Raw genomic sequence first — 13,909 nt, 5'->3', positions numbered from 1 at the left:
ACTTGACCTCCCCCCAGGCTCAGACCCACACCTCTGTGCTCCCACGCGATGCAAGGAGTGCTTTTTTTTTTTTTTTTTTTTTGAGCCAGAACTGCCAGAAAAGCACCACAGCGAGAACACAGTGCAAGACACTGAGCACAACCTCACCCTGCACGCTGTGGGCAGCTCCAGCACCGCATCCTGCTGCTGGCTCGGGGCTGCTGGCGTGGTGCTGGACACGCCGCGTACATCGAGCCACCCCGAGAGCACACAGAGCCCACACCAAGACAGGCAGAACTGCAGCTCCTGCAGCCTGGCGTGCTGATGTCTCAAACATCACACTCCACTCATTGGAGAGATTCCCCCAAAACCAGCGAAATGACGCACAGCCTCTTTGTCTAATGAAAAATTCAGTTTTTCATTCAGATTTTGGTAAATGTTAACGAACTCCCCTGACTCATAACACACTGACATTAGGCAAACTAACCCAATTTATTTCTCGCCGGGAAGCAAACATTTCTCTCCTGAAGCATCCAAACTTGTCATCGCCCAGTACCTAGACACGATGCCCACGGGTGCTCTCATGACCTGAGGCTCGGCCTCTCCTCCCTCTGCGTGTTTTCAATTTCAGGGCAGCCCCTGCCCGTCACATTGGGGTGAGCTGTGCTGCTCTGTGCAACCAGCCCCAAGCAAGGTCCTGAGATGTTCAACCCCATTCCCACACCCCAGGACTCAGAGTTTCAGTGTGGATGGAAGTGGAGATGGGAGCAGCCACGGGGCTGGTGGCAGGGCGAGCCTGGCTTCAGGCACCACATCCAGGCTGCAGCACGGGCTCGGGCAGAACGAAGCAGAAACCGGGCCCGATGCCCAGAAAATAACAGCAATTCCCTCTTAAGGAAAGGGCAAATAAATAAATAAATAAATAAAATCGAGTTACGTGTGCAAGAGCCTAATGTCGTTACTGCCATTACACCAGCGTCATTATTTCAAATGCTTCCCCAAAGAGCTCGAGACCCGGGGAGGAGAAGATCATCCCGCGGGTCAGGGAGCTGAGGCTGTGGGGTTGAGGTGAGCCCCTGAGCCCTGCCTCCTGCAGCACCCTGCCAGGGAGCAGGCCCCAGCAGCACCCAGGGGAGACGCACACAGCCCTGTGGGGCCGGATACACGCGGGGATCAGAGACACGGAGAGGGAAAGGCAAGGCCGAGGCAGCAAACCTCGCCGGGAAGGCCCCAGGGAAGCCCCGTCCCCAGACCGGAGAGATGGAAAGAAACAAAAACAAGACTAATAGCCCAGGTGGGAATTTCTGATCCCAAGACTACCGAAAGCAGCTGGAGCCTTTCCTTAGCTTTTAATGAGGCCCCACCTTGCAAAACGAAGCAGCTGGCTTTTGATAACCCGCCCTTCCCCACCTCGTGCTGCCTGATGCCTCCTCCCAGCCCCTGGGCTGACCCGATGGGGCTCCCCTGGCCATGGGCAGGTGAAGGGACAAAAATAGCCTTGGGCTGGGAGACAAAGGCAGGGCTCAGCGTTGCAAAGCCTGTTTCCAGGTAAAGTCTTTAATTCCCACCGTCTGTCTAATGCCCTGGAATGTGACTTGGTTTGATCCTGTGCCCTCCCTGGGTGATGCGGCGCTGCAGTGCCCTGCACGTGGCCTTCATCTCCCTGAGCAGAGCAAATGCTGGCCCCCTCACAGCCCCTGCAGGAAAAGTGATGGATTAAATGCTGCAGGGCTGCTCTCAGGGATGCCCCATCCCTGGAGGATGGATGGATCCTTCACAGAAAGCGAGACGGCCAAGAGCCATCGCTGCAGTCCCAGCCCAGGCTCAGAAAAGGGACAGCTTAGACTCAGTTTCAATGCTGTCCTGCACAAGGGGCACGTGCAGAGGCTTACGCACATCCCAACCTCACCCCATGCCCCAGGCAGAGCTGTGCTGCAGCACAGCTTCGTCAGGGAGCTGCCCTGCCAGCGCTGCACAAAGGGGTGAGCAGGAGCCTCCCTGCAGCAAACAAAAGGGTAGCACATGGATTATCGGCATACCCGAAAACAGAGGCCCTCCTCTGTGCACATTTCAACCAAATCAAGCACTAAGCATCGCATTCTGCTGTCAAACTCCAGGTTTAAATCAACCAAATTGAGGGCTGATTCCTGCTTAATCCATGCCTCTCCAAAGGGCCAGCACAGCAGCACGGCTGCACGTCGCTGTCGCTTATCAGAGATTCGATAACTGACCCCGCAGTTATTTAATACTTCCCAGCTCAAAACCAAACCTCAAAACCAACACGCAGGGATGACACAGGGCAGCACCAGCCGCACAGCTTGAGCTTTCTTTCTGCTTTTTCCCCACCATTTTTGTGCCAGAAATGAGGTGCAGCAGCATGTGCAGAGAGCCCTCCAGCCCCTTGGGGTGGCTCAGGACCAACTTTGTCTTCAGCTCACCCTGCTGATACACATGAAACATGTTTGTTTTTTTCCAAACAAGCTCAGCCCCAGCTGGGCTGTGTGCATGGAAGAGGCTTCATGGAAAGGCAGCACGTGCCCTGCTCTGGAAGCACCAGCAGTGGAAGGTCCCTGCCTCCACGGCTGGCAAAGCTCAGCTGAGCCCACAGCATGCACTGCGGGCCCTACCTGGTTAAACGCCCCCCACATTTGCTAAATAAAGCAATAATAATAATGATAACTGGGAAACTTGGCTAAATAATCCTAAGAGGCTTACAACAGGCTGCGCCGATTACGGCTGCCCAGCCGTGCCGCGATGCCGGTGCCCCGGCCCCCGCTGCTCCTCGGTGCGAGCCCAGCCTGAGGCTATGTGCTTGCCCAGGCCCTGCTCATGGCCATCACTGCACCAGATTTAACCAGCAATAATTACAAGCTGCGAACGAAATCACAGTGGCAAAACACAGCCCATGTTCTATTACACAGAGCAGACACAAACAAACCATTTCAGAAAGAGACACGAAGGGCAAATGGGGTTGAGAAGGAGCCCTTGCCCCCCAAAATAATGTTTAAGGTTCCCAGAGAGCTTATGAAACACCCAGCTAATGGCAAGGGTGGATGGCAGCCTTCTTGCCAGCACTGTGCTACCGCAGCTGAACCTTCAAGAATGCTTCCGAAAGGACGGGAGGCGGCAGGAAGGCATCTGCTCTCTGAGCATCCTCAGTGCCTTTCAGGATGGGCCCAGAATAGCTAAACTTTCGGCAGGGCCTGATGTTTAATGCGCAGCATATGTTGCCATTTCGATGTGAATCCCAAAATAGTTGGGTGTTTTGTTTTGTAATTTTAAAGCACTGGAGTTTTTGGAGTCCTGTGAGGCACACGCAGGAGGGCAGCAGCGCCTGGGTTGGGAGCACGGGGTGCACCCTGGGGTTTGGGGTCAGGCTCCAGAGCCTTGCCAGAGCTTTGCCATCAGGAGGCCAGGCAGAGCCACCTGCTTGCACCACGCCAGCTCTTCTCGCTACGTGCCTGCAAGCCAAACACAGACCCGATCCCTTGCTTTCATGGGAGGGGAGAGCTCTGTGCAGCATCAACTCCTATTAGGCTAATTTTATCTGCTCTCGGTGCCTTTCCGAGCTGGAGTCAGTGTCCTCTGAGATTATCCAGCCGACTTGTCTTAGTAACTTTACCCTTTTACCTCTTCCCCAGCTGCGGCAGGATGTCAGCATCACTTCCCAGGAGCGAAGCCCGGTGGTGATCCTGCAGCACCTTACCCACGGCTCGGGCGCGGCGCCCAGCACGGCTGACTGCCCGCACGCCCGGCAATTTGGGCCCCAGAGATGTCCAGGAGCAGAGTTAACATCAGCATTTGGGGCCTGGCCCTGTTGCCATGGAAATTGATAGACTTTCTGCTTGCATTTTGGTGGGAGGAGGCGTTCTGGGAGTCACCACCAGCTTCCAGAGTTAACGCGTGCGAAGCCAAGAGGAGGCAGGGAGCGACGGGAGGGCTCCCCGATAACCCACAGCACCGACGCTGCACGCCGAGCTCCGGGGATTCGTGAAATAACATCTTGGTTTTGCAGAATTAAAGAGCAATTTGGCTGCATTAAGGAAGCATTATAGCTGCTCCTCTCCCACGTACGCATCAGGCTAACGACATCCTGCCAGGAGCAATCCAAAGCAGAGCCCCCAGTCGGTGCTGGTGTTCAGCCAATGCACCCATCGCAGCCCCAAGAGCTCCGGGCTGGCTGCTGCCCCGCTGTCCCCGCACCGTGAGGCTCAGCCAGCCTGGGGGACCAGCAGGCAGCCAGCTGCTGGGGCTTCCTCCCAGCCCCACTGCCAAATCCCAGCATCACGCCGAAATTTCAATAAGCAGCAGACGTTAAAAAATGCAGCGCAAGATGTGCGGGCTGTCTAGCCGTGCAACCTCGCGTCGCCCAGCCCAAGGCAGCAGAAATTTCCATTCTGCTGTGGGGAAGCCCTGGCACTTCCCAGCCCCGTGGTGAGCCAGGGAGGAGAAAACAGTGAAGAGAAAAACAAATGGGAGTCGGAGGGAGAGGAGGAGAGGTTTAAACCCCAGCGTTGTAATTACTCCCATCCAGGGGGGGCACCTCCCAGGTCATTAAGCAGCCAGAGGAGTCACTAGATGGCCCTGCTAGTCCTCTTCATCTGATCGCAGCGATGGATGTTGAGCATTGCTTGTTTAGCTGCTCTGCAGGCTTTTTGGGAAGCCTGCTCCGAACTCCCACTGGGAGGAATGGGGTCCCCAGGACCTCGCCTGGACCATGCGAGGACGCTCCCCAGGGACCATCCTGGTGGCCCCAGGACCTGGGTGTCCCCCTCACTCCCTGACACCGGCTCTGCTCACCGGTGACACCGCGAGTCTCTGCCTCAGCATAATCATGCTGACAGTGATGGGTGTAAGAGCCAGGGAACCATATTAATGAACATCGTGTCACCGGCTAATCATGACATTAGCGTTATTGGATTAGAACATTTGCATAATTTGGGCACGAGTAGCTACCTGCACCGAGACATATGTTTACATGAATTTACATCTATTTGCATCCCGATGAAGCTCTTCTGACCGCATCCTTGACAGCTTTTTGGGTGACCAGCCGTGGCCGTTGGCAGCTCAGCCCCACGGCCCATCCCCTGCTGCCAGGAACAAGGCCGGGCCACCCTGATGCCAACACGGGAGCAGCATCCCTCCTCCTCACGCTGCTCACACCCATCTGGGGACAGGGGCAACAGTTTGGTGGCCCTGTCAGCTGCGTGCTGCCCTATGAAACAAGCAGTTTGCACCCTGCCCTCCTCAGCAGGGCTCGCTGCACCGTCAGAGTGCACATCTGAGCGCAGAGCCCTGCAGCCCACCCACAAAATGACAGGTTGAGAGCTGGGCAGCTGCCTGCCGAAACGTCCCTGAGTGCCTTGCTAATGCAGCAGCACACGGGGAGCCACCGCCTCCTTTCGCAGGACCAATAATTATGAGTCAGGACCGACCGGGAGCTGCGTGCTCACTCCCCAGGCACCTCCAGCCCCCCAGATCACCACCACACTCCTTACAACACAAAAAAAATATTTAGAGAAAAGGCATTAAAATACCACTTGCCTGGGGAATGCTGCCGCTGTGCTCCCAGCGTGGCACTGCTGGAGGAGTCCCTGTCCGTGTCCATGAGTGAAGCAGGGAAAGGGGAGGAATTCGGCCTGTCCCAGCCTCGTGCAGCTCCCATGCGCCTTCAAAGCCTGGCACTTAGCATCTCTCTGCTGTAATAACCCAAGCTATTAAGTGTGGACATCGCAAAAGTTTAAAAAAACACATCAAGACCGCTGCCTGGAGGGCAGCTGAGGAGCTCCACGTGGCTTTGGTGAAGTGTTACCCAATGCTTTAACTAGAACACGCTATTTCACACCCAAGTGGAACCTTCCGGACTCACAAAGTATGTGAGAAACAGAAACAAACCCAGCTGAAAGGTCAGAGGGACCTGATCTCAACGGGAAAGAGTAAGAACCAGAATTTGTACCTGCTCAGAGGAAGAGCACATTTGCCCACGATTGTGCCATTGGGGGACGATGCCACGCCAAAGCCGAACGGCCCCGTGCCACGAGCAGCAGAGGCAGGAGCCCAGCGCTGCAGCAGGAGGAGGGACACACGCATGTGTTACTGCCGGGACCGGGGACGTGCTGACATTATTTGTGACCATGTAGATGGGATGCTGAATGCAGACTGCTGGGTGTTTGATCAGCCCCGGGGCTGTCAGCGTGGCTCACAGCTGGAGGCACCAGATAACGGGAGAAAATTAACCCTCTTCCCTCCCTCCCCTTCCCTCTCCAGTGGGCATCTCTCAGGAAAGAAAGAGGGAGGGAAGCAAGCCCAGTAAATCAGCTCTGCTGCTTTGCAGCCTCCAGCCCTGCTCCTCCTCCTGCACTGCCAGCACGGGCCTCAGGCAGAGCCCGAGAGATGCAGGGGTGAGGGCCAGGGGATTCAGTCCCTGCTCTTTTTTCTGCTTCCCCACAAGCCCTGCGTGGAGCTGATGGGAGACAGCACGGTGAGAACTGAGCCAGTCCCCAAAACACCAACGTGGGACTTGGCCCAGGCTGCAAAAATCCAAGTCCTTTATCCTTCCCTCCCCACAGAGGCAGTGAAGTGAGCAACATCTGATTTCTTCCTCTCCTTTCCCATCTTTTCGCCCTCCTTTCCCGATATTTGAGGAACAGATGCACCCATTCATAACCATGCAAAGGAAAAGTGCGCGTTTGCCTTTCCGACTGCAGTGCAGCTGGTGAGGCACAGGAGGGAAAATTATGTTTGGTATGAATACACAAATTATCCGCGCTGATCTTATTACACTTGAATGGCAAACTGACAGAAAGAGAAAACACGAAGGAGAAAGGCATTGTTTGGGCTGTGCCGATGTGGCACTGTGGTTGTTTATCCTCTCCAACCACTCCATCGTCCTGCTCCCACCACACATGGCATGGGCGCAGAAGCTGCCAGAAAAACCCAGGCAGGACCCAGGGCCTGGGAGGTGGCAGCACCACCAGACACCTCGCCTGAAATCCCCCAGCCAAGCCTCCAGTAACTCACAGGCGTTATCAGCATTATAAAGATTGGTGTTACAGTGGTGCCAATTAGCATCAGGGCAGGAGAATACCCAGGGGTGATATATCAACACGGGCGCAGGGACTCCCTGGCCCAAATCCTCATAGAAATGTTCTTATTCATGGCACAAACAACTCCCCAAAGCCCAGAGCAGAGCTGTGCAAGAGGAGACAGGAGGAGGAGAGCAGCTCCGTGTCCCAGGACCGTCCCCAGAGCAGGACCAGGCTCAGCACCTCACACCGGGGGCCCGGCTTTTGCTTTGTCAAAAGATCTTTGGGGTCCCTTAGGACCTAGAAGCCACAGCCTCCAGCTCTTCAGGGGACTGGGGCAGGATGGTGCTGGCAGCTCCTCCCCGGTGCAGCAGAACAGTCACAAGGTGGGAATCCAAACAGCTCAAAGTCGCCTGCAATCCAAACAGGGAAAATTTGGCAACTTTCCTACTTAGCACTTACTACACCAGGGCTGCTCAATGATGCTAATTAAACAGGTACCTCCCAGCCACAGGCAGAAAGATTTATAGCCCCCATTTGCATTTCTCGGTTTATTTTTTCCATCCTCCAAGGCACCATTAGGACGTCCACAGTGCAATTGCTTGGAGGAGCTTAATTTTGCATGAGGATCATTTGTCCATCGTTGGCTTGACCGTGGCTTGCCCAGGGCCCAGACCCAGCAGACCCTGCCCAGCTCCTCGGAAAAGGAGACGTGCTGAGAAGGGGCAGAGGCACTGCCCCTGGGCTGCATTTGATAACTGAAGGATACCAGGGGAGATCCAGGAGGAAATTGGGGTCTGGGGGCAAGCGGAGGGCTCAGAGCACAACAGCTGCTGTCAGACCAATACAGGCCACAACAAAAATACTTTAAAACCGTGATCCATCTCTCCTGGCAAAATATAAACACATCGTGTACAGCCACTCACTGCAGAGAGGGAAAACAAGAGCAATAATCCCTCCAAGATTTTACAAACAGCTTCCAGTGCCAGGCAGAAATCAGCAGAAGGAAAAAGAGAGGCAATGGATGCCCTCAAGTAAATACACAGGACCTCTGCAAAGCACCAGGGACGCGAATTCATTTCCCAGAGGTGCAGAGCAGCACCCTCTGTGCCACACAGTTGGGCTGGCTCCTTTTCTGCTTTGCTATGAAGACATTTAGAGGAAATTTCTGCAGAGCAAAGGCACAGGGCAGGGGTGCACGAGTACTTGGCTGCCTGCACACACAGCACACGTCGTGCTCCCGTCTCCGTGCTGCTGCGGAGGGACACGGCATTGCCATCATCTTGTGCCTCCCGAGCATCGCAGGCATTTCCAGGGCTACCTGAACACACTGCTAATCAGGCACGCTGGCCAGGAAGGAATGTGAATCAGCTCAAGGCAGAAGCCTCCCCCGAGATGCTTACCTGTCACCTGCCATCCTGCGCCGGCTCCAAGTCTCCTCATTTAATCGCAGCACCGGCCCTTCCGAACAACTTCCCCATCTCTCCTCCCATCCCACCCACCTGCAGGGGTGCGAGGAGGAGGGAAGAGCAACTGCTGGTAGGTTTTGTTTTACAAACGAACATCAGAAATCTGCAGAGATTTTGTGCCAACATCCAGGCACTCTGATAGTCTGAGGCCATCCACGTCCGACTCATTAATGGCCAGAAAAACATTGTCTGAACACCAGCTGGTAGCTGATTTGCTTCAGGTGTTCCCACAGAGAAAGGGCCCCCTTTCCCCTCAACCTACAGCCGTACAAAGTATGTAAAAACCTGTAAAAAACTCGGTAGGTCATGGCCAGTGTTGCTGACTCCGAGATCCCGCAGCCGACGTTCCCCTACAGCGGCTGTTGTCATGGCAAGCGGAGCGGGAAGGAACAGCACAAGAGGAGGTTAGTCCTTGACGTGCTCCATCCTTGGACTAATGGCAGCTCCCCAGCACAACAATCCCAACAGCAATTATTGAGGCGCTTTTAAAATGGGAAAAGCAGATTAAAAAGCCATTCGAAACCTTGAAGCTGAATGCAGAGCAGCCAGGGCTGCACACACTCAGCAAACAATGCGAGAGGCAAAGACCCCGACTGTCACACCGGGGCGAGACGAGCCCTGGGGGCTGCAGAGACATCGCTGTTTCATGCCTGGTGGTTACAACACTAAAAACCTTCCACAGAGGGGCCAAGGAGCAGACCTGTGCCCTTTGCGGAGGTGCCAAAGAGGGGCAATAGACAAATGACAACTTTTGAGCACATAATTCAATTACACTCCAGCCGTGTGAATCACCATTCCACTGGCTGGGTTATTTTCTTTCCTCGCTGGAGCCAGCCCAAGGATTTGGAGAGTATCTGCAACCTGGGAATGGAATGAAAGTTTTTACTGTGTCAAGAACGGTAAGCAGCTGTTAGAGAGCCAAAGCTTTATTGTTTCCCGTAGTAAAACACTACATAAAAGTTGTAAGGGACGGAGATGAGAACAACAAAATAATAAAAGCAACACAAACGATCAGAGTAGACTGAGCCCTTCTTGCCCACCTTGAGCCAAGTAAAAAGGCCGTCAGCTGGTGCAGGTTTAGGATTATATTCCAACCAAAGCTACAAAACATAACCAAGAGAGAGGCACCAAAGGGAAAGGAGAGCTTTAATAGAAACTACACACACACAGCTGAGTACGTTTATCTATCACATTTGAATGTGGCTACAGACTTCCCTCGACCCACAGGGAGTTTTTCCATAGGCAGCAGAATGGTTCTGTTCAAACTCAGGTGGAATTACTCCATGGAGGTAAAATATAGAGATAAGAAAGCATCACTTCTAGTCTTGCTGGTACAAAATAGCAGTCCCAAATTAATCTGTTTTGTAAAACTTGGTCTCTGTAAAAAAATCAAAACCATGCCTTAAAGCAGCACAGTAAGCCGGCAGAGATGAACAGGTTCTTGTGTAGAGCTGGCAACCCACAGCTTGGTAAACAGACCTAAGAAGTGAGGACGAGGGTGAAAATATGACTAACCTGCCTGCACTGTCCAGGAATGAATCATAAGAAACACAAGGAGAGCTAGAAATGATGTGTTCAATTTTAAAAACTCTCTCCAACTCAGTGTAGCGTTTTTAATGAGAAAGTAACAGGTTTTAAGAAAATAGTCATTTTTTTTAAGTGTCTTTCTCCTTCTTCTTTTGAAGGATTAACTTAGGCTGGCAGACCAGGCTGTCTCAGGCACAGCGGCAATGACAGAGCAAGAGAGCCTCAGTAGGACTGTCAAAAGCTCTAAGGCAGCACAGGATTTTTCTGGTGGCAGCACACTTCTGAAATCGAAGACCCTGCAACTCTCAGAAGAAACAGCGTGACTTCAGCTCTGAAATCATACCAGCACTTCAGGAAAAGCTGCCTTTTGGGTTTAATTTTCCAGAAACTGCTAACAATTTTGGCATCACCCCTTTCAGCAATGGGGCTGATCAGAGCCTCGATGGCCAGGTTTAAACAACGCAGACCACAACACTAAAAGCACCCCTCTGTGGAGAACAAGCTCGTCCCTTGCTCTCTTCAACACTGGCGGTGTGAAAAACACGTTCAGAGGCTTCTCTTTAGGCCACGTCGAGGAGCCCACGTCATCCAAAGGCTTTGTTTTCACTTGTCAAAGGGCAGAAGCAGATCACGGAGCTGGAAGGATTTTCTCAGCAACCTGCCATGGTGTGTTAGCTGGAAAAGCAGTACAGGAGCAGTGCTCTGTTGGACCATGTTCATTTAGAAAGAAAGACAAGGATTGATTTCCAATCTCCTGTTAGAGCATTCCAGCGCCCAATCTCATTTATCTTCTTACTGCAGCCATTTGTAAGAGCATATACTACATGCACACAAAGCACCCAGCAGCAAAGGAGAGCTGAACAAAAGAGTAATAACCAAGGGAACAGGCTGACATTAACAGGCATGAATTGCTTTTAAATCCACGACTCCAGAGGGAACTTTTTGGAAACCTTCATTTCTTCAGCAAAACACAGGTCAGATCCAAAGCATTTAATAAAAATCCACAGACTCCCACTTGCCTAGCGTGCGTTTTCGTTCAAGCCTCTAAAGATCTAATTGCTCTGGAGATGTCAGCTAATCTGATTTTTCTCATCTGCCAGGCCTTGGAGGGAAATTGCCCATTCTGGAGAAGAAGCAGGACTTGGGCACAGAGCTTTCCACAGCCTGACTCATCATGACACCATCACGGTCGGCCAGATGCTCCAGACTTCCAGGAAAATGGCAAAATGCAGGCCCCTGCTCATGCAACAGATTATAAGGTGTGCATGTGGGAGGAGAATCTGCAGAGCTTAACGAGATAAAGTAATTGGAAAGCTTTTAGCTGACTTGGGTAATTGGAGGCAGCCAGCTGGCTGTGGGCTGGTGAGTGTTCTCCCACCCAGAGCTGCAGCACACACGCTGCCCACGACCCCAACACCAAAGCATCGCCCTCATTGCAGGACACACAGGCCAGCACGCAGCCAGGAGAGCTGAAAAAAGTCATTGCAAACTTCTCCAGGTGTTTCTGTACTCACTGAAGTGCCTCCCTGAGCAGACAGCCCTGTCTGGGAGGGATAGCTCAGGGGAAGGGAGCTCAGCTTCAGCAGCTCATTTGGGATGCCTCCACCAGACCCACACCACCTCACACCAGAAAAACGAGGACAAGGCATACAAGGGGTGACAACCCAGGCACATGGAGTCTAGTGCAAATCAGAGCCCGCTCTCACCCTCAGGGCTCACAGAGGGAAAATCACCGCTGGGTGAGAAGCACTACAGGGGCTGTGGTGCTCACACCCTATTTCAGGAGCACAGGGGTGAACTCCCCTTTCCCCTGAAGAAATCAAAGCCAGGGCTGTCAGGCCAGGAGCAGAACGGAGGGCTGAATTTGGCAGGCCAGCAGAGGCAGCACAATACCTTTCTTCAGCCCCAGTGAGCATTTTGCCCCTTCTAACAGACACACAGCTGGGCCCCAGGGCACGGCACCCTTCTCCCAGCATGTCAGAGGTAGGAAGGGAACCAAACCAAACCAAACCAGAAATCAGGTCAGTGAGGTGGGGAGGACGGGCCAGCACTTCCCCAGGTGCTGCTAATGTCTGTGCAAGAGCCAGTGGTCACAGAAGTCCCTGCTGGTGGCAGTTGTTGTCTGGAGTGAGGTCTACAGGAGTGGGCAAGTGTTGGATCCAGGCAAGCAGCTCCATCTTCACCTCCGTCAGCACCGGGTTCTGGTGTGAACGTATCGTTTGCCTTCAAAACAGAGACAGACAAAAGTTTTGTGTGAAAAGAAGCAAAGGGGAGAGACTTGACAAAGTTATTTTAGATTGCTTTTCCCTCCTCGGTGCCATTTTAAGAGCTTCCTAAAAATAATAATGAGGAGAATGTCTGTGCATCATTACTCCACGCTCTGTCAGCAGTCAGGGCCCATTAAACTTTATTAAAGAAAGAAAAGACAGGCAAATTGGGAAAGAGGAGAAAGAAAGAGCTGTGCTGATGGAGCTGGTCCCCTCAGACTGCCGAGTTAGACAGAAAGCCAAGTCTCAGCCCTTTGAGGTTTCCAAACCAGGTGACAGCACCCACACACCACAGAACAGGTCCTCCCCTCACCTTCCTGCCCTCTGTGTGCCCAAGCTGTGGCCAGGAGGCAACTTTTTGACCAGGAGGCAGCCTTTGGACTTTGGACCAGGAGGCCCTGGTACTCGCCTCTCTTCTGCTTCTCTGAACCGAAGGGGACACAAATTACTTCAGCTCCTGACACTCTGCAGTCACCACATTCATACAAAACGTTCAAGGCGCTGCATATTCCTCCTACTGGCTCCCGGCAAATGTCCCAGTTCAAAGATAGCCTCCTGAGCCATAAAACCTCTCAATCTGTTTACAAAGACACCAAAATCCAGACTCCTAACTTCTGTATTAGACTCCTATGCTCCTTCTTTTATGTTTTGTTTTGAAAGATTACATCAACTATTGCCCTCGGTGCTTTGTGCAAAATGCTCAATAGAAAGCTGGGAGCGTGAGGAGTGAACGTATTGCAGCGGGCAGAGAATAAGTCTAAGGACATGGGGACAGGAGGCCAGGCAGACTGTTTGATCAAAGACCAAAGTACAGACCTCTGCAGAGTGAAAGAAGGCACAAAAATAGGATTTTCATCCTCAGCAGCAGACTTGTTTCCAGATATATTGAGTGAAAGAGGCAAGAGAATGAGTCTTTGTCATTCCCCTATTTTCAAGGAAGAAGTCTTCAATTTAAAACTCCATGAAGAATTACAGAAATAGTGAAAGTAATTTATTTTTTAGGTACTCAAGCCTTTATTCCCTTAACTTCAAGGCAGACTCAAAGAGATGAAAATGTTTTGGTTCTACCACTTGAAGATGAAAATATTTTAATTCCTTAAAACATGGGAGGGGGCAGACGCTCCTTCTAAGATTCGTATTTACAAATGCATTGTACCTAAGACGCAAACCTTGAATCATTCCTGACACCGTCACTACTGGAATACATGTTTTATTTATAAATACAGCAGGATCGTTTGGTGCTCTGCAGTACCCATACGAGAAGGCAGAGACAGCTCTGAGGCTCTCAGCCATGAAGGCACAATTCAGCTCCTTCACTGGTGGAGGAGGGACGACTCATCCTCATCAGAAAACTCAACCCTGCGGCAATGACAGCGAGCTCAGAGCACACGGGGGCAAACGAGATGGGCCAGCAGTGGTGGGAGGCAGAGGCTGTGGGTCTGCCCCCCACATCTGACTCCAAAGACCCCCCCCTCCTCCTGTCCTGCGCCCTCACTGCAAGCTGAGGCTGAAGGCAGAGGAGGAAGAGCAGGGGCTGTGAGTGTGGCTGCCGACCCGTTCTGCCCTGCTGCAAAGAGAGAAAGCACCATGGAAGGTGATGCCTTCATCACGGATGATGCTCTCTGGCTGGAGCTCATGTACA

The 13,909-nt window shown here is 52.6% G+C and overlaps 1 protein-coding gene across 1 annotated transcript in view; it reads right to left on the bottom strand.

The window, feature by feature from the left end:
- Nucleotides 1-11,977: 11,977 nt before the first annotated feature.
- RPH3AL (rabphilin 3A like (without C2 domains)) overlaps nt 11,978-13,909 on the bottom strand; it is a 28,216-nt gene continuing 26,284 nt past the window's right edge. The window contains exon 8 of the mRNA XM_032201216.1: nt 11,978-12,223. Coding sequence (XP_032057107.1) covers nt 12,189-12,223 — 35 coding nt within the window. The 3' untranslated portion in view covers nt 11,978-12,188. The remainder of the gene's footprint in view (nt 12,224-13,909) is intronic.

The sequence above is a fragment of the Aythya fuligula genome, chromosome 20 (assembly GCF_009819795.1).
Source record: "Aythya fuligula isolate bAytFul2 chromosome 20, bAytFul2.pri, whole genome shotgun sequence".
Lineage (NCBI taxonomy): Eukaryota > Metazoa > Chordata > Aves > Anseriformes > Anatidae > Aythya > Aythya fuligula.
The sequence above is the reverse complement of the archived record's forward strand: the minus strand, read 5'-3'. Positions and strand labels throughout refer to the sequence as shown.